Here is a 24,702-nt window from a genome sequence, read left to right on the forward strand (position 1 = left end):
GGAACTTCTTGTTAGAGGCCTGCCTTTGTTGCTTGTGGTTTGATTCTAATGTGTAAACTGTAGAAAACTCATCCATTCTTAGTGCAGGCCAGCTTTTGGTATTGTTATAACAGTAGTGGACAGACTGGTTAAATAGAAAAAAAATCTCTAAATTCTCAGCTCTGGAATTTTTAGTTTTCCAAAAAAAAGATAGGTTTTATAGAAGACCAGATGATGCGTGCAAAGATACTTTTGTTTGTTTTAATTTTGTGATAAGCTCAGTTTTCTTACAGGAAAAACTGGGCTTGCTTTATAAGCAGTTGTGTAACAGGAACTGAATGGAGGGGCAGTGGTAAATGTGAAAGACTGCAGACTGCTTCAGTGTCAAAGCAGAATTAGAGGATTAGAACAAGCTTCTCCATCTAACTTCTTGCAGAAGTATTAGACTGTGCAAGTGTGGCTTTCTGAATTTGCATTAATCTTAAATGAGCTCTATTGAGTACGTTCTGAAAACGTGCTCAGTGATTGTCAGTTGTGTTTATATAATTTTTTTTGGCGCTCTGACAATTGAATAACAAATGAAATCCAGGCATTTACAACTTCTAGATTTAGAATAGTTTTGATTTACATTTTGCCTTAGTTGTTCAAGTATGTAGTCTTTCATTTTGTCAGTGATGCTCAAATGCCAGTAACCCTAAGGTATAAATGATAATAGTCTAGGAAAACAGCGTAATTTGTCAGGATTTACAGGTCTGCCCAAGTGCAAGAACCTTACAATACTACATTTACTGCTGGAAAACTGTGCACAAATTGCTCTTCATTGATAAAACTCCTAGAAAATAACTTGGAAGAATATATGATGCTACAGATGCTATGCTCAAGTGGGATTTTAAAAATTATCAGTCTCAGTGAACCTCACTGGGTTCACTGTAATTTTAGCTGAATTCTTTATGTAATTCTGACAGTGTCATCTTTGGTGATGATACTGGTTGAAATTACAAATGAAAATTATTTTCTCATTTGCTAGAAATGACGGAAGACTGTATAATCAGAAGCAATATGGAAAGGCAATCAAGTGCTCCTTGCCTCTTCCGAAAGAAATGAGGAGGCAGTAATGAAACTAGTGGATTTGAAACAAAAGGAGGTTTGGTTTTTTTAGTTTTATTCCCACTCCAAACACACACAATGTGAACTTTTTACTGCAGAATGCTGTGGATGTTAAAAAAGGTTACATGAGTTCAAAGGGAGACAGAACAAGCACACAGAAGAAAAAATTTTAGTGTTGCTGAACACACAAACACATCTGACCCAGAAAGTCCTGAGATAAAGCTGGTGAAGTGAACAGCACTTGGAGGAGAGAAAGCCTTGTCTGCCTCTCCTGCTGTTATCTTCCTCCGCAGGCATCCAGCTTTGGCCACTGTTGGAGGCAGGATTATAGATTAGCTGATTGTTTGGGGTCTGACCCAGTACAACCGTTCATATCTTCTACTTGATCTCACAAGCTCTTTTTCAACCTTTGCATTTCTATGACTGAGGTTACTTTCTTAAGAAATGAAAGTTTGGAGGTTGATTCCAGTTAAGAATTTCTTACCTCTGTGAAGTATCCTCTGTGGATTTTTTTTAAAGCAGTTTTAGATGAAAAAATGTAAAGAAGTATTTGACTTTGTATTGGTATTTCTTTAAATATCAGAGACATGTATACTGAGTGAAACAAATTTTGACTTGTGTTCTGTTCCTGAGAAAGCCAGAAATTAAAATTTCAAGCTCAATATAAGAAGTATAAAATGGGAAATATTTTGCTTTTAAAATAATGCTATGTTGAGGTAAATTAGAGATGTTGATAGAAAGTTTGTTTCTTTTTCCTTGTCTTTTGAAACTGCTGGTTAATTATCTAGTTATCAATGGCTGCCTACCTTGTTTAGATCAAAAAAATGTTTGGAGTCAACTCAATTTTCACTGCTTTTATTTTTATAGTAAATGTGGAGTATCTGCACTCTGTAGATGAAGAAACAAGACTACAAAGAACAAATTTGTAGGTTTTGATCCTAAAATGGAGCTCTTAACTTCCCCATGAATAGGCATATGAGTAAAAATAATATACTTTTAGGAAGTAATGCCAGCAACACATTCAGATGTTCAGGAGCTCTCGCACTATAAGCCTTCTTTTTTTGAAGATGCCTAGGCATGACTTAGGAACATAACTTATGATCTCTTACCAGAGAGGCAGAAGAGTTGGTATCAAAGGCAGGAGCAGAGGGAAAAAGCATGGCTTTTCAGGAATGTACCGGTGAAAATGTTGCTCCATCCACACACAGCTCTCCAGGATAATCTTGTTGCAGAACTGGAAAAGGTGGAGAAAACCTCACCAAGTGCTGAAAAGCTGGTACTTGGCTTTATATCAGCTTGTTGTAGAGGTACAGGTTCACTCTCCTTCTTCTGAATTAATAAGATCAGAAATTTCTGAAGTAATGATCAGATTCTCTCAATTACAGATGTTACTTTTTTGACCATGTTCTTTTTTGGTTTGTTTGTGTGGGACAGCTATTGTACTGTTTTGCACTGCACTATTGCAAAAAGCAGAAGCTATTGCCCTGGATGGTGAGTGCAAGGCAGAAAGAGCTGCTTTTCATACTTCCCCAGGCTCTTTGAGCTCATACACCGAGGAAAGTCTCGTTTAAAGGGGAGTACACATACATGCGGCTTTATCTGTTTGTTCTGCTTTTTAGTCAGTGATTTTTTATTTTTTTTTTTTTTCTTCTCTCCCTGCAATTTCATAATCTCAGAAAGAACAGCTTCTCTTTACCAGGGTGAGGCTCTGGGGATGCTCACTCCTGTAATGCAGAGGCATTGCTGAACAAGTTGTCATTCAACTGAGTAAAAGCTTTGTCAAGCTCTGAGAGAGTCGTAGCGTAGAAACGTAGCCCAGCAGTGACATTAAGGGCTTAAGTCTCAGTCTTTGGAGGGAGTCTAATATTAAACAGGCTCTTTAAGAGAGATGCATTGAGACATTAAAGATGTGTATCTGGCTTTTGAACTTTGCGTTTGTTGTTAACTTTGAATTGGTCAGTGGAATATGGAAAACATACAGAATTTTTAGTCATGATGAGGGTTTCGTGCATTTTTCTGAAGTCAAATATGAATCATAAGAGTTTAGGATTCTCAACTAAGACAACTGCCTATTTTCAGATATTATGCAGACATTTATATCTGTGCTGTCTTTGTAGCCTGAGTTCATAGTTTGAATTTTCCTCTTATAAGTTATGTGGATAAAGATTTAAAATGCTGTTAAATTTAAAATTCAATTGGTGTTAGTTTCTAGCAGTCTTTGAGTAGCTCAGTTTTCCAGTAGTAGTAGGGAATGTACAATTGATTTATAACAAGTAAGCAAAAACTTTGCAGAGGGAAGTAAACTCAATCAGATAACACATCATATACTCTGACAGCTCAATGTGCATTTTCTCCAACGTTGATTTGCGCTTCAGTATACTGCCCCGAAGTAAAAATGCCTCAGTGCTATATCTGCGTTGCAACTGACTGCCCTAAATGTAAAGTGCAAATTCATTTTAACTCAGTTCTTATTCTTGACTCCATTGTTTTTGGGGAGGAAGAACCAACACTTATTACTTACTTATACCTTTAAAATATTTATTTAATTTTACAGTGATGTTAAATTAATTTTGAGGAAAATGTACACAATGTTCTAATAGGTGGGAAACATACATAGCAGGACCTTTTAAAGCACTCTTGTCTATGTATTCCTGTTTGTAATGGTAATATATGCAGATTTCTCCCTTTACATGGCTCTGACTTTTCAAAGTGTCTTGATTAATTTTGCCAGCATGTAGCCCCAAGTAATTAATTTTTATACATTATAAGGTTAGCAAGAAAATAGCATGTGATATTTTAAATGCTCATGTTAAAAATATTTCTAGGACACGCAGATTGAGAGGAAGTTTCACTCTAAAAATTATTGTATTGAATTTCTTTATAGGATGTTAGTAGTTTCCTAGGAGAAATATTTGGGTTGGTGCACATCCTCATTTCTAGTTAGCAAAGGTCATGTTTTTCTAAGAAACTACTACTTTGAGATTGAATTACCTTATTTGGAGGATGTTATTTTGCTCAAAAGTCATGTCGAGTTGAAGAACTTCTCACAAAAGAGTTTAATAAAGTGGTACTATACCTAAAGCAGTAACTTCAGTCAGCAGAGGTTATTTTGTTATAATTACACAGACATCTGAGACAGAGGTGAGAAGAAAAACCAGTTTGTTTGAGTTGTTTCCAGATGCCCTAAACTGCCAGAAGATTTAATTGCTTTATGGGGGCCAGGCTTGTGGAGAGAGCATATGTTTTATCAGATAAACCTGAGAGAAATGAAGTTCTTGTAGCCCGTTGATCAAAGCCTCCTATGAATGTAATGGTCCCAAAGAAGGAAGGTGCAGGGAGAAAGACAGGAGGGAGGAGGAAGATAAAGAAGAGGAAACTTGGGAGCAGGCACAGTAGCTGCAGCGGTATGATCAATACGGTGCTGTTTTCCTCAGCAATTGGATCCTGCAGTGTAAACCAGGTAGTTTCACCTCCATCCTCAATAACTTGGAAACCTGTATCATTATAAAAAACGAGCAATTTTTTCAACTTCAGAAAAAAACCCCACCTACTTCTTAATTTGTTTTTGACTTGACAAGACAGTCCTTGGACTTCGGTTAACCTAATCCGAAACCAAAAGTTCTTTTCTAACATACAGCCTGTCAGAACAGACATTTGACAAAAATTCTTAAAATACTTTTTCTGTATACTATTCTACTGAACAGCTTTACACTCTTATCATAAACTTCTTTGATGTGAAGGAAGCATAACATTTACATATCAGGACATATTTCCACAGCTGAAGAAATGTACAGGTTTCTAATTCCAGTTTAGTCCCAGTAGTCTCTTAATACTTTTTAAAGTTTATATTGTAGAGTCACTGTCAAATATTTTCATTTTTATGGTCTGAAGGCTGTGTTGAATGAAGTTTTCTGAAACTGGCCTTTCAGAGAATCTGATGTCCCGTGTTCTAGTGGACCGGTTCTTTTTTATTGAATTTTGAATTGTATCCGACGTAAAGTAATAGACTATAGGGTCAAAACAGCAGTTTGAAACAGCGATGCATAGAGTGATGGGGTACATAGTCCTGACTGCGGTTACCACCGAACAATTAATCCAGGTCTGTGTTCTCATAAGAGAATAAAGTATTAAGGTAACATTATAAGGCACAAAGCAAAAGCAGAATATCACCAAATGGACAAAAATCATTTTGAGTACCTTTTTCTTGCTCACTTTATTCCGACTTAATGTAAGTGGTTTATTCAAAGTGCGTAAGACCATAGTAGAGCAGGTCACGTTCAAGATGAGTGGAATAAAAAACCCAACTGTTTCAATGAAGATAACAATCCGGGATAGGTAGGTTTTCCACGTGTCCTCCGAAAAGTTTTCGAAGCACGTTCTTTGTTCAGTATTATTACGGCGGTTTGTAGACTGGAAAAAGCTTGCTGGTGTGCTGCCTGCTAGCACAGTTATCCACACCGCAGCGCAGACAATTTTTGCGTTCCTTTTGGTTCGGAGAGTCTTAGATTGAAAGGGATGTACTATAGCTAAAAAGCGATCTACGCTTATGCAAGTCAGAAATAAAATGCTGCCATACATATTTGTATAAAAGAGGGTGACAGAAATCTTGCAAAGAATGTCTCCAAACGGCCAGTTTCTCGCTACAAAGTAATAAATCCTGAAGGGTAACGTAAACACAAAAAGCAGATCTGATATTGCTAAATTAAGCATGTAAGTTGTAGTCTCGTTTCGCACTTTTAATGTGCAAGTGAAAATGCAGATAGCAACACAGTTTGCTATGAGACCAAGAACAAATACCATACTAAAGATACAGCCATATAAAGTATATTTAAAGGAGTCCTCAGTGGAACAATTAGAGCTTACCATTATAATGGTATTTTTTAAATTCCTGTGATTTGGCGGCTTCTCTGGTATTTTTATTGCAACTTTTTTAAAATTCCAGAAGAACTTGCAGATATATTTGAACTGTGTGCTTTGCTAAATTTGTTGCACTCCAAAGCTTCAGAGAAGAAATGCAAGCTCTGTAGCAGAGGAGTACATCTCCAGCAGTAATCACCAGGAGGTCACTCTTCTCTTCCAAGTGCTATTTGTAATCACATAGCCGGTCTTCAGAAGTCAAAAACCATATCATTGTGGCAGATGAGGGCATCCCAAAGCTTGCTTAGTTCCATTTTTTTCCCTCGAGTTGATGAAAAGGTTGTAGAACTTTATGCCTTATTCTTGGCTGCAGATCATGATGGCAAAGTCTTGTCCATCCAAATTCACTGGGAACGTAGGCTTTAGAAAACAATTTCCTGGACGCCGCAAAGTGTCGGCGCTTGCATTTCTCTCCCAGCTTTCTGTAAAACTAGCTTTTCGGCTCCTCAGAGCACTCGTTTGTTAGCCCCATGGGGCGGAAAGCAAGCTGCTTGCGAGGGCAGAAATGAAATTCCAGAGCGTGTTTGTTCCTGCAGAGCACAGCCCTTGCGTCCTGCGCCCCGGCAGCCTTTCACCAGCCCCGCTCAGCTCCTTCTGGAGAGGAGAGAAAGAGCGCAGGCAATTTGTAGCATGACATCATAGGAAGAAGAGGTCGGAGTCAATGGTTTCAGTTTGGTTTGTTTGCCTTACCCTAATCTGATAATGTGTCTGCTGGGATTGTACCTTGCAGTCGGCAAATGGTCACCAGCAGAGTGCTGCAGCTGCAGCCTCCTGTTAACTCTTTCCGTGCTTCCTGCAAGGTCCTTTGGCAATGTGGCTGGAGTCCGAAAGCTTCATCGCAAAATCTTTTTCTTCAGTTATGAGAGAACTTTTCAGTGTCTGAATGACTCTCTGCCTTAAAATGCCTATATGTTTTTTTTTTTGAAGATAGTAGTAATTGTGGGATTTTATATTTTATGTAGCATTCAGCTAACATGACATGTTTTGATAGATATCTTTGCTTGTGATAGATAACATGTTAATCACCAGAAATCAGCGCAGTAGTCTGTCTCAGTTCCCTCAATACAGCAGTACAAACCTCAGGAGGGACAAAGTAACACTGATAAGTAATTAAATAATTTCACCAAATAATTACTGGAAGAGACAAAAGGATTATGGACCTGTGGGTTGCTCTTGGATATTCCCAGGGCTGAGATGTGTTGCAGTAGGAGAAGAAATTCTTAACTTGTTCCATATCAGAAAGCATATCCCAAGCTGCATTTCTACTCAGGCAATGATTCTTTTAACAAAAAAAATATTCATCTTTGGTTGTGTTTTGTTTTTTTTTTTTAAGTTTGTGGTACAGAAAGCATTTTCTTCAATATGTAAGTACAGAATAAAAAAAAAAATTACTCTGCTATGCAATTGTTTCTGATAATTTAAAGGAGGCCAGTTACCGCACATCCACAAAATACTCCCATTAGTCACTGATTAATGAAACAAAAACATGTTGTAACTAATTAAATTGTTAAGTAAATATAAAAAAAAAAAGCAGCTCTTATTGCCTTTAGGGGCAGATATGAGATAAATCTCAGTTTAGACAGGCTCATTTATTTAACAACGGCTTGGATAGACTCATTCTGGCATCAAAACCAGTCTAATTCTAAGTCTTAGAATAACAAATCTCTTCATATCTGGCTGGGTGGCATGGTTCTTTTGAACTAGATTTTAATCAGTTGTACCTAAGCAAGGCTCTGGGCAAAAACTTTCTAGTCTGCTGTAAAGGAGAGTAAATAATAGCACTTCACAGGGTTTTGGCATAGTTTCTTAATGTAAGGTATGTCAGACAAAATTCAGAAACATGCAAAAATGGGTCTTGCTTATTTTATTTCAAGTTTTCTTGAGAAGTTTCTTCTGTGAAACTTTCACCTTGATTGTGAGGTGAAATCAAGCATGTTCACTTCAATAGGCTATAGCCACAAGAAACCTTTTTGGCTATTTTTGTATGTCGTACATAACTTTAAAGCATAGTGTGTTTTTCACTTCTAACTCACCAAGAAATGAAAATTTGAGCTTGGCAGAGTTTTTTATGTGTCTAACTTAACTTGTACCTTAGCATAAAGTTGCCTTATCTGGCTTTCATCGCAAAAGCAGTTGTCATACGTGGTTAAATTTAGTTTCTATTCCCAGCAGCCTTCCTCGGTGCAAGGGGAGTTTTCCTGCAAAAGTTCATGAGTTCTGCATTGGACCTTGGGAGCTCTGAGCTCAGTTTTCCTGCTCTGGCTTTGTCTGCACAGGAAAACTGTGTGGGGCAGACTCAGTTACTGGAATGAAAATCCCTGAAGTCCAGGAATTCAACATCACATGTCGAAACCTCAAGCAATGTTTCATGTTCAGAGAGAGAAATTAATGGAAATGAGTTGGTCTCTTATTCATCAGTACTTGATTTTCTGTTTGGGCAAAAGTGTGGGTGCACAGAGAAAAGCTGGAGTTGTCTGACCAAGGGCACTGTCCATTTTAACGTGGAAATGTGTTCAAGAGCAATCATGAAGGTGCATCCTCAGCCTTGTGTTTGTCTGTCAGAGCCCCTCCCTTCCTGTGGCCTGTGTTATTGCTCTTGTTCCAAATATGGGTACTATTCAGAGCCGTATTTTCAGGGCTTGGATACATGCTTTTGCTGTCTTTGGGACTTTCTCGTGCCCCTGCAATTTTTTGGTGCAGAAGAGTACATGCACCTTACACTAACTGAAAAACTAAGTGATACTTGTGTGCTTATGCCATCCAGAGGGACCTTGACAGGCTGGAGAAGTGCAAGGTCGTGCACGTGGGTTGTGGCAATCCCAGGCACAAATACAGGCTGAGTGCAGAATGGATCGAGAGAAGCCCTGAGGAGAAGGACTTGGAGAGTGATGGTGAATGAGAAGCTCAGCATGAGCTGGCAGTGCGCCCTTCCAGCCCAGAAGGCCAACCGCGTCCTGGGCTGCATCAAGATAAGTGTAGCCAGCAGGTCAAGGGAGGTGATTTTCCCCCTCTACTCTGCCCTGGTGAGACCCCACCTGGAGTACTGTGTCCAGCTCTGGAGCCCCCAACATAAGAAGGACATGGACCAGCTGGAGAAGGTCCAGAGGAGGGCCACAAAGATGATCAGAGGGCTGGAGCACCTTTCCTATGAGGACAGGCTGAGAGAGCTGGGGCTGTTCAGCCTGGAGAAGAGGAGGCTCCGGGGTGACCTTATAGCAGCCTTCCAGTACCTCAAGGGGGCCTACAGGAAAGATGGGGAGAGACTCTTAAGCAGAGCCTGTTGTGACAGGACGAGGAGTAATGGTTTTAAAATAGAGGGAGGTAGATTTAGATTAGAAATTAGGAAAAAATTTTTTACAATGCGAGTTGTAGAACACTGGAACAGGTTGCCCAGAGAGGTGGTGGATGCCCCATCCCTGGAAATGTTCAAGGCCAGGTTGGAGATGAGGCTCTGAGCAACCTGATCTGGCTGGAGATGTCCCTGCTCCTTGCAGAGGAGTTGGACCAGGTGGCCTTAAAGGTCTCTTCCAACCCAAACCATTCTATGATTCTAGAAATAGCATTCAGCTGCAGGGTTTCTCCACCTGCAGAAGAAAATTTGAAAACCCCAAGTTGACAGGTTTTTACACCATATCACGTTTCAGGGAGGAGGTATATGACTGAGCAGGCAATCTGACTCATTTTAGTGTAAAAGTGTGAATAGAAAAGGTGAATTGCATAGCTCTTTTTTTTTTTTCAGTTAGATATGGCTGATTGTTATCAAGCAGTGTTTTAATTAGCATGAGCTTCTCAGAGCTGAAAAACCTGTGTTAGTGCATGGTGAGCTGCAGGGGTTGAGAGCAGCCTCTCTTCTGGCCAGGCTCCAGCATGAGCAGAGAGGAAACTTCATCTCATGCTTTCCTGTCGTTGGATCATGTTACAAGATGTTGAGCTCTCTGTCGTCGGATTTGGAAAAGCCTTCAGTAAACTCCAATGCTTTAAAAACCCGTAAAAACTACCAGTTGTTACGGAGGAAGAATTGATGCGGTAATGACCTTGCTTATGCTCCTTCACCGTGGGCAAATTTTTCTTTGGGGTAGGGGGGAGCATGGGCAGAAGGAAGCAGCTGCAGCGAGAGCCCCGTACACTGAGGGTTTTTTTTTTCCCCAAAGGAAATGATGGTGCTGCTGAATGGAGATGCGTATGTAAGTCTGTCTGCATCAGAGACGGGAATGAGTTAGGACCCGTCATTCGTTGCTCGTGTGAGATGAGCAAAGACTGCATTACCATCAGCAGGCTTCCTGTGGTTCTTGAAGCGGCATCGAAGGGAGAGTGGGCGTGGGCTCTTTAAAGCTAAGAGCTGATGAGATGATTGAAATACTCTCTCACTTCAACAGTGAACAGATTTCATATACTCCTTCAGTTGCTTACCGCTTAGCTCTGCTTCTGTGATTTCAGATACCTGACTTTAGATATCTAGGGCTCCTCATACCCTTGAGTGATCTTGGAAACCTATTCCAGCCTTGAACAGGGGGACAGAAGAAGTCCGTATAACCCTAGCAGTCTGCTAGTAGGACACTGCCACCAACAACTGCTGCTTCCTCCTACCCCAAGGTGTTGTAGAGTTGGAGACTTGCTCTCATTTAGGATACAGGTGCAGGGTCCTTTAAATTCAGAAGTCCAAGCTGAGTGGTAAAGAAACATTTCACTGAAATAAAACAAGAATTGGAAGGTTTTGCAAGCCTTTGGAGTTGTTTTGGCCAGTGTTGCATATTCCTCTGGTGTTACTCTGGTTTTCAGTGCTGGAATCAAACAGAAGTTATAGTCAAAGGTGAAATGAATTTTGAACTTGTCCCGTGTACTGCGTTTCGTCTGGTGCTGATGCTACTGCTAAAAGCTCTTACTTGAGATTAAAAACAACTTCAACATTATTAACATATTTACTGAAGTTTCCCTTTGAGCGTGTGTAGGTACAGGAAGGAATTTATTATGGTTGAGACATAGGGCTGGGAGTCAGGAAGTCTGTTTCTGGCTATGCCGCAGATTTTCTTTTCTAGTCCTGGCAAAGTTTTCTGTGACTTTGTGCTTTAGCTTACCTGCATGTAAGAGCTTGTACACTTCCTCACTGGGGTGTGAGACCATCTTAATTGTTAAATACAGTTCACGGTGCTTGGATGGAGAACCCTTCATTAAATACGATATTGAGATAATTACAGTGGCTAGTGAATGCAATAAAAACGTAGGAAGATTAAAATTTTGTATTTTTAGATTAGATTCCTGCCAAGGAAAAGGATCTATTAAATGACTTCACTTGATCCAACTCCATAAGTCTATGGGGAAATAGGTACAGAGAAAGCAGGGCTGGGAACTTCAACCTTCTCAGCTGCCTTTCAGGAGCTGCCTGGCCAGACACTCGTAAGCTGCTGTAAGACTGCTTCTGGTGAGTGGCTTACTGCCTTCTTAAAATGCCATGATGGTGTCCACCATGGAGACAGTGTGAAGTAGTTAGCACACTGAAAATTCCCTTTTTTTCCCCCCCCTTAAAAATTTTCCAGTGTAGTAGGTAAGTCTTTAAATGAGCATTATAAGAGTTACGGTGAAGAGACCATTTTTTTTTCTAGCCGTGCTAATGCTGCATGATTATTGCATAGCCAGTGAAAGACTCCTCTGTATCAGGAAACTTATTAGCTTAATGCAAATGAAACCACACATACAAATTACAAGTAAAAGTTAAAAGAAAACTGTAAATATTTTGCACTGAAAATTTTACTGACCTTCTAGAACCAATTTTCCTGATTAGTTTTTGTTTCAACAGCTGTGTTCTAATACATAGCTGCTAAAAATCTTTCAAGTACTAAAAAAAAAGAAAGCGCGAGGGAACATAAAGTATTTGGTCTGTGAGGCTGTTAGGTTCTCTAAGTTAAAATAATTTCTCTGTGTGTAGTTGCTTAAAAATGGAAAAGGAAGCTTGGAATAAAATTAGAGTTCTTAATTCCTATGCATTTGAAATGCTTCTCTTTTCTCTTTAGAATTGTTTTAATTTCCTTTAAGGAAACAAAACTGCTCTTCTCCTGCTTACAGAAAGAGGAAACGATTTTCCTCCTTTTCTATAAATCCAGGCTGCTACAGTCCCTTTTTTTCCCCTCTGCTCTTGGATTCATGGAAGGTGGCTTTTTAAACCCAATAGATTGCTTTGGTTCTTCTTAAAAATAAGTGCAATTAATATGACAATCATACTTTAAGAAATCATAGAATTATAGAATTTTAATTAGTTATATGAAGTCCCTTCCTTGCAGTTCCCTATACTGTCCCTTATATACCTGGTGTTATAAAGAGAAGTGGACTACAGAGAACGTGTTTTTTCCTCAAGGAGTACTTTATGAAAGCTGATATAGGTGGAAAGGAAAACCAACACGTGTTAATAATTTTTAAGCAACTAAGAGACAAATAAGTATATTCTGTTGCTTTCCTTGCTGGAACTCTCTCATTTGAAGTGTAATTTCAGCTCTGAAGTGCTGCTGTTCGATCTGTGTTCAGTTATCATGGTATCCCTTAGCATAATATAATCCTTCAGAATACTTACAAGTCTACTTGAGGCTACCTTATGGGGAAGCTTCTTAAGAGAATGAGAAAATGGGAGAATCTTTAAAAATACTACTAATTTGACATTCTTTTTCTTGTTTCCTTTTGATTTTGTGTAAAAGTTTTTTGGAGCAGGATTTTGGGAAAAACTTCCCATGCACAGTGAGGGAGAAGAGTGCAGAACTTTATCCTGGAGTTCATCATATAAGTTCTGCAGATATTTTTAGAATCTTTCATTTCAGAAAATATTATTTGTGCCCTCTGTTTACGTTTTAGAGCTTGTTCTTGGCATTATTTGGTTTGTTGACCACAGTAGTTGAGGCAGAGATTGAAAATACGGGGTTCATTTTTTTAAAGCACAATACTGCAAGTTTGAAGGTAATTTTTGTGATAGCACTAGTAGAAATATGCAGTGTCTAACAGTAAAAAAAGCTTTGTTATCTCAAAGGTCCAGTTAAAGCTAATGAACACATTAAGTTTACCTGGAATTATGTAAATAGTATAATGGAATATGCAGATTGGTTGTTTGCATTGTAAATACACGAGTAGTACGGCAGTGTTTAGGCCACTAACAGGCGACTGATAAATACCTACATGAAGGTTCTTGAGTTGCATTTTTTTTTGTGTAACTTGTGGAAAGTCCCAGCAGCAGTTTTTGCTTACGCTCTCAAATGTTTTGAATGTGCAAAGTAATTTTTTCTGCGAATGCTATTAGAAAGGTATCCAGAGGACCAAGAAATAACTGAATGAGATATTATCAACATGTCCATTTGTTATCTGATACATTTAAAATAATGGCCCCCACCTCCCTCCCATATATGCAGCAACAGCAGGTAAGAAATGCCGCACCTACTTACCCCTCCCTGCAGCCTTAACTTTAAATTCTTCATTTTCTGAGCTGTGTGTGTGTGTGTGTTTTAAGCACTGCTGCTTTAAGTCTCTTCCTCACTTTATGGGAGAAATTGTATAACCTCACTTTAAGGGAGAAATTACTTTGCACGCAGAACAAAACCACCATTTCCATTGCATCTTTGGAGCAGTTTAATGAGTCCACTTGGCAAGATAGAAAATTCTTGAAAGACAATTGAAAATGGTTCTGCTGCTGTGTAGTACAGTATTTCTCAGAGGCCCTATTGTATATGTAGCAGAAATTGTACAGATGTCTGTTAGGGACAGTGCCTGGAGGGTTGGTAGTTTAGAACATGTATCCCGATACTGAAGTGATGACTGGAGTTGTCCTTTATAGATTAATGCAGGAAAACTTCTTTATGTGTATTGCAGTGTATTCCCTGGAGAAGAGGCAGCATGGCATCATGCATTAGAAGTGTGTGATTATGACATATAAGTGTAGCTGATCTTACAGTATGCCAGTGGGAGGCTAGATAACACAAAACATTTTCCAGCTTGAATCTATAGATGGAGTACCTTAAAAGGGATGGACTATAAAGCAAAGTTAAATGATCATAAAGATGAAAAGCTTGAAAAGTGGGCATTGACATTGTTCAGAGGGAAGGAAAACAGGAAAAAGGATTAGTAAACAAATCTTAGCAACATCATTTTGAATGGATAGGAATAGGATGAATTTCTAATAAATTTCTAAAATGTCAAGCAGGAAGAGAGATGCCTGCCTTAGAACAAAATACCTGAGTTCTGAACTCTCTTGCATTTTTTGGACCTTTAAAAAAAAAAAAGTGTTTATTCAATCACTCTGCAAACATGATTGACATAATATCAGTGTTTGTAATTTCTCTCCACCTTGTATGCAGGAAAGAAGTTAAATGATTTTCCTAACACTGTGGCAAATTCTGGCTCTACTCAAGCTTATGCCTTCTGAATCATAGAATTAGAAATTCAAAGTTTATTTGGAGTTGGCAGGAATTTGCCAAATGTTCCATGACTAAAAATTCTAACTCAAAATACTTTGCAAGTGCAGAACATCATTGTTTTATGAAAAAAAAAAACCCCAAACCTGCTATAGTAAGCAAACACTAGGAATGATAGGAAGGAAATGGAAGAAGCTTCATTAATTATTTTGGAAGATATTCCAGACATGCAGGATGAAATGGGTTAGGGGAACAGAATTTGTAGAAAGACATTTGTGAGTTGTTTAGTTCTAAGGCAATTACTCTTTATTTTTCAGATCTTTAGTTTAAATTTTTGCCCAACCTATATTCTCTGTCCAGGATTGAGGTAGGCTGGTTCCGTGTCAGGATTACTGGTGTTTATCCATGTAGTTCTTGTGCATGTATTTCTCTTTCATGCCAAACTACTTGAAATCACCGCACCAAGTACTTGCAGCCTCTTGCAGTTTTGGCCGAATGGAGGCCTCTGACTTTGTACGAGAGTATTTTAACCTCTGCTTGGCAGAGACAGCACAAAGCCCACAGTCACATTCCTGTTATCTTTTTTTTTTTTTTTTTTTTGTAAAGGATAACATCATGAAGCTATTGAAAGAATTTACCATAGTCATTCAGTAACATTTATGTGAATTCATAGAGTTTTAAAAACCCCTATGATATTAATTTGGTTTCTTTCACAAAACTGGAATGTAATGTTAGGGGAAAAAAAAGAAAACGTTTCGTAAGAGTTATTCAAGCTGGTAAGCTAATTAGTATAGATAAATACTGACATGAAAGTGCATGTCAGGGGAGAACTGCTGCCAGAAAGCAGAACTTGGACTTGATTAATGTGAAGAACTATTACTTTCTAAATATGTAAGTCAGCAAATAACCTCTTTAAATTCTGCATTGTAAGATCACTTAAATGATTATTTAGCATATCATTACTACTGGTAAACAACTATTACAAGTACTTCAGCTGATTTCCCTCCCACAACTGCTCCTTCCCTCCAGCCCATCTCCTGAAGCTTTATGAAACAAATTAAGTACCTCATGAACTTTTTAATTACATTGTTGGCCACATTTAGTAGTTGTATTTTCAGTGTGGCAATCAGCTAATACCTAGAAGATAAGAAAGGATATGTCAGAACTTTGGAGAAGGGACAAAGGACATGCTTCTCACATGATATTTTAAAATTTTCTGCTGAAATCTTGGAAGGAATGGAGTGAGACTCTCAGATGAAAAAGACATAGTGTACATTAGAAAAGGAAAAAACATTTTTCCATTGGCTAAAGTTCTATAGAGATCTGAAGGTTGGTTGAAAGAACATTTGTCACAAGTGAACCATTTTCACTTGAATCTGTGTTAATAAGCTTCCTGGAAAGGACAAGGGGTTTGTCTGGGAGATGTCAGATTGACCCTGGCAGGAGAGACAAGGCTGGAACCCACGTCTCGTGCTTTGAGTAAGTGCTCTCATTATGAGGGGTTTCTCATCCTTTGCTGTAAGAGAGTCAGTCCTCTGAAACAAGATCTTTAGCCTCAGAAAAAGGCACTGTATTGAGAACAGAAGCTTTCCCCTGCAGTTCCCAGCGAGCTGTCTGTGCAATAGGGTTTGGCTTCCTCCAGCTACTTCCAGTGGTGGGGTTAGAGTGAGATCCGGGTGGTGGTGTGCAGCATACACTGGCCTGCACACCCCTTACTTAAGTTTCTGGGTTTTATCAAACTTTCTCAGCTACTGTCTGTGGTGATTTAGTGGTTCAGTGGTACAGATGAAAAAAAAAAAACAAACTGTAACTGTGTTCAACTCTGAGGCTTTCAGATCTCTCTTGTGTTGACTATTGGCCAGACATTAACTTAGTGTTGGCTGAGATTTAAAAGCCTCTGCTTCTGGTCTGGCTTAGTCATTGGTTTATATGCCTCAGAATAGCTATAGAAAATGCCCACTGAATGACAAATGAGGAACTTGTTAGATATCTAAGCTTAAAAAAAATAGAGAAGTCTACATAACAGAACTCCTACTGGAGTTGGATTGTTGCATCTGAGTTGAGGCGCCTTGTACAAGCTTTTCTTAAACAGGGACATTTATATGTAAGGCTTCTGTCTGCTGTTTTGCTGCACTTGTGGGCGCACCTTGGACTGTAATACTCCACATATTTGCTTTGCTGCCTATGCAACTTTTTCATCAGTATTTTTGCAGTGAAGTCAGCAGAGCTGCCCATAACAGATACCACGCTAATGAAAAGCAGAAATGGGCATTTTCTCTACAGTGAAAGAGAAGACAGCAGAGTAAAATTACATCTAAAACAAAGTAAATCCTTTAAATTTGACAGCTATTTCCATGCATTCTTTCTCTGTCTTCCTCTGAGATAGCAAAACACTGGAATGTATAGATGCACAGAACAACTTAAATGTATGTACCTAAGTCAGTGTGAAAATGGTCTGTTGCCTTACCAAAAGCAATGTGTTGAAATTTCAAGGTCAGCTTGTGTTTTTAAGTTCTCTTTTTATTGTCTAAATTTTCTAAGGCAGGCAGGTTTCCTTATTAAAATCCAAAAGAAATCTGTGGTAGCTATGACTTTTTAATTTCTTAGGAATTCAATTTCAGAGCTCATCTCTATAGTAGAGTTGATAAAATTGAAGGTGCGTTTTGTTTTGGTTTTGTTGGTTGTTTTTGGGGTGTTTTTTTTTGTTTTTGTTTTTGTTGTTGTTGTTTGGTTTTTTTTTTTGTTTTTCTTTTTTTAGAGTTAACCGTTTGTTTCTGTCCCTCAGCCTTTCTTAAAAATTCTTTTCAGTTTCTGGTGGGAGTGAGAAAGGTGTTAGGAGATCTGTATAGCTGGGATTAGAAACTATGTGTTTAATAATCTGTCTGACCATGCTGTGCATCTGCATTGTTCTTCCTGCACAGACCTATCAATCAAAATGCACTTTTAGTTGCTTTTGCCATAGCTGTGCTAGCTGTACGCCAGGCTGTAGGTGTGAATGAAGTCTTTCACGCCTGCAAGAAGTAGGTTTTAATCCTTGTCTACACCGTTTGAGCATGCTAAGCTTCAGTATTGCACTGCATGCTGATGGCAGGAAATGATGAAAGTAGAAAGTATGTGAAAGGTAGGTTTAGGAGAAACGGCTAAGCTGCAGTTTAGGTTTGTTTTTCCAGTGCAAATAACAGGAGAAGCTGTAAAATTCAACTGACTTCAAATTGCATCATTCTCCATGTAACGTGTGACCTTCACACTCTGGAGTTTGAGAACTAAAGGAAACATTTTGGGGAGGCATCTATAAGCCTGGTGGTTTAAAATTCCTTGGAAGGAGAGGAAGGCTTCCAAGTCATCCCAACCCTCCTGCATTTACTCAAGCCATAGAAAGTAAACAGTACCAAGTTCAACATGGTTGTTTGCCAACTTTAGTAAAACAATGTTCAGATATTTCAATTAAATCATGCACAGTGTTAGTTCATGGCATGATCAAGTTTTAAAATTAGTATGATGCCTTTTAAAACACTAATCAGTGAGCTTCTGTTTTGAAATTACTGAAAGAGATATCACAGCTTGATGTAGGACTAGCATATGGAGTTTGAAAAGCTTTGTGTTGGAAAACATTGGCAAAATGTAAGGTTTCCATAGTAGTATGTTTCAGTGAAATTTCTTTCAAAAAGGCCAACTGAGTTAAAAAAAAAAAAACAACTTTGGAATCTAATTTCGTTTTTCATAAATTTCAGGAAATAAAGCTAGGAGCAAAATACTTAAATTTTCTCAAAATAGGATGTAAAACATAGTGGTTTCATCAGAAGCATTGGAACTTTGGTTTTGCTCTGTTTACAGACAACTGAGAGTTTCTCACAATAAGAATTCAGAGAGCTTGAATAGAAAGGCACTTTGTTATGGAAGGATTTCACATTTTTTTCTTGTGGAAACAGCAGGGTATTTTAAATTTAACGTGATTAAGGGAAATACAGGTTTTGATCATTTGGTAATTGAATGTCCCTTATCAGCTAAGTCAGTTTTACTGCTTTGATGATAGGTGCTCTTCATGTATTGCCTAATGTTACTGATTTATTACTTCGGGGAGAGACACGTACATTCTTTTCTGTACGTGTTGCTGTTTTTAATTATATGCCAATAAAAATACAACTGAAAGATAAGTGGTCAAGGAGCAAGTATTGCACAGAGGAAGGAGACAACAGAAACCATGCAGATGTCTGTTTTCATAAACACATCTACTCCTTACTCTCAGGACTGTCTGAGCACAAAAAAAAAAGGCATCAAAAATGTTCTCAAAATTTAAAAATTTTTATATTCTTTTAGGATATGTTACTTTAAAAATTTTGTCATTGTAAAAGGAGAGTTGACTTCTTCATGATCTTTATGAAGACCCAAGATGTACACACATGTGTCTCCGCTGGGCAACCTTGCTTTTAAGTGCCCAGTTGGATGCATGCTTCTTGGCCAGTAAGGCTTTTGTAAGGCTCTTCTTCTGAGGCAGCTGGTTGACCTCCTGGGTCTTGCAGGGAGCCTCCAAACCCAGTTCTGGCTTCACGTTCCAGAATGGATGGGCAAAGGGGCTGCAGATGGGAAGACTGGATGCTGAGTGTGGATCCTTCACTGCATACATGCGTAGTACAAGGCCTTCCCATAGGGAGGGAGGTTTTTGCATTGGTGTTATTCAAATGTGAAGTGGAGGATCTGGTATGTGATATGTCAGAAAAAAAAACCCTATCATCTTTATATTTTTATAACCATTGATTTTAAAACTGGAAGATGATTAACATAGCTTTCCTAGATCCCTGTGAAGTCATCCAAATAGAAACGCACTGAGTTTTAAAAGCACATTTGTGTCATTTCTGTGGGCATGAGCAGGATCTAACTTGCTTTTGTACTTCAGCACTCAGGCATTTTTGTCCACAAACATGTTTTCTCTAAAGTCACCTTTATGCTCTACTCCGGTAGTTTATGTAATTCAAACAGCTAAGAAAAAAAAAAATTTGCTCAGTTTGATTTTTAACAAGCTTGAAGGAGGCAAAAAATTAGAAGGTTGAGTTGGCAATAAAAATTTTGTGGTGCTGTCACCTGGCTATACTGCAACTCTATTCTACATAGCTGTTATTTGTTAGTCAAATAATTCAGAATGACAGCGTGCCATTATTTCCATTCATTCTTTCCACTGTCCCCCAAACTGGCACGGTGAATTGAAGTAGCTCATTTTATATGAGGTAGTGAGCAGCAATTAGCCTCTACAACATCAAGTAATCAAACATTGTATATTAGGCTGTTGTATTTACATAGAAAAGCATTTATGCTTGACCTTATGGTGTAAACTGGAAAGAAAGTGTTTTAAAGCAGTATAAATCAGTAGTTTCCTTCATCATTTTGCTCTAAATATCTAAGGGGGGAATAGTCTGCCTTCCAGCATGTTTTTCCAGAGCCTGAGCTAGTCTTCACTGATCAGTCTTCAGAAAATATTTTGTGTGTGGTCGTGGGGAAAGACACAGAAAAGTAATACTGGCCAAATTTGGAGATACGTTACTTGAGCTTCTTGCAGATGTCACTGAGGTCCAAGTGACCATAGCTGTATCCGTAGTTTACCACATAGATACACTGACTTGGATCTTACATATATCGTTTAGATTTTTTTGGTTCCTTTTTAGGATTTTTGCCCTTCTTTGCTAGCTCAGCTACATCTTACTGTGTTACAAAAAATAAAAGCAGATATATTGTGTTGTATTAAGGTTTATGGGTTTTTTTGAGGATCCTAGGGTAACTCTGTGGATACTTCATGTATCTTAGTGTAAGACACTTCTGACTAATTTACTAAGGGATAGTTATATGTTGGATAATACTAATGACATTTTTTCCATCTCAGATCTATGTAAGCTAATGCTAACATGATACTTTCATAATTTTTTTTCTGATATGGATGTACAAACTTACAATCTGTAGCTAAGAAAGTCAACTAATACTGTAGATCAGTGAAATTGCCCTCAAGAGGAAGGGGGGGCAAGTGAAGTGATAGCCAGAAAAAAGCCAGGGTGGTAAGGAGACTAGCACTGTAATATCTGCCTCAGAACTAGCTGCAAAATTTTGAGAGAAAATAGTAGAGAAAAAAAACCCTAATAAAAATACTATATTTGTAAAATTGCTAAAAAGTTAGCATGAAATGGGTGTAACATCAAAAAATACAGATACCAGTGTCTTCCAAATTTTTCTTTCAGATCTGTTCAGACAAGTTATTGAAAAATTTGGGGTGTTTTGAGTGATTTTTGTTTTTTTTCTTTTAAACACTGCTCTGTATCATACAGTCAAAATTCAGTTGCTTATTTTCAGATTGAGAGGAATGTATTTTTAATGAAGACTAACCAATAGCCCAAGACTTTTTCAATCTTGTTAATCTGTTTTTCAGTGCACTACTCCTTATCTTTATTATACTGTATTTTGTCTGATTGTTGAATAACTGCTTGTAAGGCAGAAATGTTTAATTGGAGACATCTTGTTAAATTCTGTCAGCTGAGCGCTCAGAAGCTCTGCATGTGCTTCTGCTTTGAAAGCTAGGAACAACATGATGGCTGCCAGGTTTTGTCTGCCTTGAGCAAATACTAGGTACAGGCTAAGGTAACTGAACCTGAGATATTCTGTAAGCGTAGTCACAGAAGTATTGGCTCGAATGAAAATCAGAACCCTTCTTAAGGGATGGGTTTATGTCCAAAATGTTGTTACACTGATACTTTTGTTACCGCTGTAGTTTTTTTTTCTTCTCTTTTTCATGTGTAATTTTCTTCAGATTGAAATATTTTCTAGAAGTGGTTGATAAATTGGTCACATGAAACAGTTTTCATGCTCGTGTGGCCATAGTTTGTTAGGAAACATGGCATGTTGGCTTTGGAACTCCCAATTTCTTTGCCCTATTTTTATCTTTTAGACTATACAAAGCACTTTTCAAGATATTTATAGTCCTTTTTGCTTTTGAGTATCATAGAGCAGTCTGTTCTTAATGTTTTCAGGACATGTACCATTGCCTAGCTAGTACTACTTTGTCTAGAGAATTGTTCTTTCTTTACATGCAACTCATCCACATCCTCTGAATGTTATCTGTTTTATCCTTTTTTGTTCAATTCATAATTTGTTGACTCCTTAGTTATGTTGGTAAAAGATTCTGTCCTGCTTTTTCAAAAACTACTGTCTACAAAGTTTCCCCGCACTCTTACCTCTTCAATTAAGAGAATTGCTGCTGGTACGTTGTACGTAAATTTCTCGTGCTAATGAGAAACTGGAGGGAACACAAAACTTTAAACTGAATTACTGACTTTAACCGAAAAATCTCAGAGGCTTCACGACTTCATTGCCGTGTCTCCACTTGTACTTGGAAAAATAATTCCTGGAACAGCTCTTAGTTGTTTTTCCGGGAACCAACGCTGTGTAAGTCCGTTAGGTGTGAAACCGCTACAAAGTGTGATGTGGTACTGTGGCCATCTGATTGTTACAAAAGGAACTACATAAATAAATTATTTTTACTGAGATAGGCATTTGGTGACCCAAAAATTCTTCTGAAGAAAGTGCTCCTGAGTGTAATAATTTTTCTTGTATGGAAATAACTATAGGAGTATTGTTTTTAATACTCTGTGATGTCAGTTAATGTAATGGTCCTTTAAAGCATCTCTACTTCCTGTACTGAAAAAGTCTTCACATTCTGTAGTGTTTTCACAGTTTAAGACTGTTGTTATTCTCAACCTCCAGATTTTTGGCAGGACATTTTGTTGCTGACTGATACATTATCATTTCCAGCAGTGAAATGGTTCACATCAGATGGGGTTTAGTTGATATACTGCACACAATTTCTTGCGCTGAGGGGGACAAAACTGGTATCAGTTCGCTTTGTCCCTGAGACCTTTGGCTTTCACTTAAAAATCTTGAGAAGTCAGATTTGTCCAAGAATTAGTAATGTTGAAGCCTGGTTACACTGGGGAGCTAGGCAATAAACATGCTAATTATTTCAGATGGAGATTGTTTCTGTAGCACCACTGCCACTGGAGACCACAAATCTGTCTGGAAGATGCTTGTAATGATTACTTTGGGGAGAAAACTCGTGCAGAACTAGCCTACAATGCTGTTTTCTTTGATAATGTTCAGCAAGAAATACATAATAAGAATTGCTGTATTCTGTAGTGCTTTGGGGACCTGCGGGTGCAGTTGTTTTTTGAAATAATGTGTATTTTCCAGTGCTTTCGATCTTTTACTTCCACAGCTGAATGCTCGGGCTGTATGAAAAACCTATTGTTTTTGGCTTTCAGTCCTATTGCCCAGTAATTTAGTTTGGTGACTGATAATCCATCGGCTACTGTACTGGCATATGAGAACTCTGTTTTATTATTTTGCTAGTAATTCTTTAAGCTTTGACTTTTGAGTGTTTAGTTGATTGTTTCAGAATTACTCTCACTAACTCCAAAATATACATATATATATATATATGTATATATTTAAAGAATGGTAGTATTAGAGCCCTTTTTTAAAATGTAAAGTTACAGTCATTTTCCCCTGTTCATGATTTTTGCTTTTATCATCATAGATAATTATTACAGCTGTTTTATCATCCAGTCATTGAAAGTCATGAGATCTTTTTGCAGTGAGTTTATTTTTTCTAAAACTGAATAATTTTGTGCTTTTAGCAGCTTTCTCTTCCTTGTCTCAGCCACATTTCCCTGTGATTTGTGAATGTTAAACAGCAGCAGTCCCAGCAGAGAGCATCAGACTTCACTGATAAAATTGACTATTTATTCATACTTTCATTATCTGTCGTTTAGCCAGTAACTGCATTCCCATCTACCCTATGGCAGCAATTTCTTTAAAGAGCCTTAGCTGAAGGATCCTGTCAGAGCCTCTGATCTGAAGATTTTCTGCAGGATCACCCCATTCAAAGATGTGTTGACTGCTTTAGAGGAGAAACCTGGTAATTTGTGAGGCATGACTGCCCTTTCTCTGCCCTGCTACTGTCACTGAAAGATGGTGTCTCATGTCATCCTCCAGCTGCTCATTTCTGTCTATTCATTTGACCAAGCGCGAACAGTTGCATTGCCATAAGGTGAACTGGATGGGGAAGCTGCTCTGAGTGTAAAACTAAGGCCTTCTCTGCCAACTGTGTTTAAACAAATAAGTGAAAACCCTCCAACTAAATAAAACCAACACCACCTCAGTTCCCTGGACCAGATCTTCACCCCTGCTGACACAAGAGGGATTTGGGATGATGGGGAGAAGGGAGCAGGTTGATGGAGAAGTTTGGGGACTGTGTCTCTTGGTGGAATACTGGCTTGTACTGACTTAGAGTATTTGTGTAGTTAAGACTTCAATGTTCTGAATATTAACTACTTAGTTACTCAGCAAGCCTTTAGTTTTCTTTTTATAAAGTGCAGTAAGTTGTGTGAGTCCTCAGCAGAAAAACTACTGAAGAAAGTGGTGCGAGAGCTGACTGCAAGCCCTGTAGTAGCAGTCGTCCCAGGGTCATCCTGAGTAGTTTAAACAAAATAGTTGAATAAGAATGTGGTTCTGCTTGTAGACTGTATTTCAAAACTCCTTTCAAAGCAATTTTTAAAAAGTTAGTCTCACAGACTTGCCAAATAGGAGCAGTCCTGATGACCATGGTTCATTTTTCTCTTCAATATTCAACTGGTGATTGGTTTGCAGAGCTACAAAGTAATCGCTGAGTCAGTAGTTTCCCTATTTGCAGAGCGTTATCATCAGTCCCTGTAATATTTTTGAACATACCAATAGTATTAGTCACTGTCTTAACATAGAAAGTCTATCATCTAGGGTTAAAATTTAAAAACTGGAGAAAAAAAATGGAAGTTGCTGGAATTCCTGGTTTGTCTTTAAATTTGTTTCACTTGTTAATTCTTCTGCTATTTTTAAAAGCAGCTATCACCCCAAATATCTTATCGTGCCTCTCAACTGTTTGTCTTGATATGATATGCTTTTTGAGGTTTTTTCATCTCTCCCTACACATTCCCATAGTTTTGGGGAAGACGTGTGCAGTCAACCTCTCAGAAGGTTGATGGTTGTTTTCACATGCATCCTTCTCCATTGCTAGGAAGCATATCTTGATGATGTTCTTGTATCCTGCTGCAAGGTGGTCCCATGGACCTTTGCTGAGAGACATTATGTTTTATGTAAAACACAGAGAATTGTTTAGTAGAAAACCGTTTGGTGAAGAACAATTTTGGAAGTGGAGGGATTGAAAACAGTAGCATTGATTATTCTAATGTAATGTCTGAATTCTACCAAGATTTGCCAGGTCTCTCCAGAGGCTTCTGGGGAAGAC

At 38.3% G+C, this 24,702-nt stretch overlaps 2 protein-coding genes across 2 annotated transcripts in view; one reads left to right on the top strand and one right to left on the bottom strand.

The window, feature by feature from the left end:
* RB1 (RB transcriptional corepressor 1) overlaps nt 1–24,702 on the top strand; it is an 82,199-nt gene that overhangs the window by 43,201 nt on the left and 14,296 nt on the right. The gene's annotated exons all lie outside the window — the stretch shown is intronic.
* LPAR6 (lysophosphatidic acid receptor 6) lies at nt 1,926–6,551 on the bottom strand. The gene has a single exon (XM_086771846.1). The coding sequence runs from the start codon at nt 5,950–5,952 to the stop codon at nt 4,930–4,932; it is 1,023 nt and encodes a 340-aa protein (XP_086627972.1). The 5' UTR covers nt 5,953–6,551; the 3' UTR covers nt 1,926–4,929.

The sequence above is a fragment of the Chlamydotis macqueenii genome, chromosome 1, assembly GCF_036417535.1.
Source record: "Chlamydotis macqueenii isolate bChlMac1 chromosome 1, bChlMac1.mat, whole genome shotgun sequence".
Taxonomy (NCBI): Eukaryota; Metazoa; Chordata; class Aves; order Otidiformes; family Otididae; genus Chlamydotis; species Chlamydotis macqueenii.

Coding starts and splice junctions, on each gene's coding strand:
- LPAR6 (XM_086771846.1), bottom strand. CDS start 5,952: ATGGTAAGCTCTAATTGTTCCACTGAGGACTCCTTTAAATATACTTTA.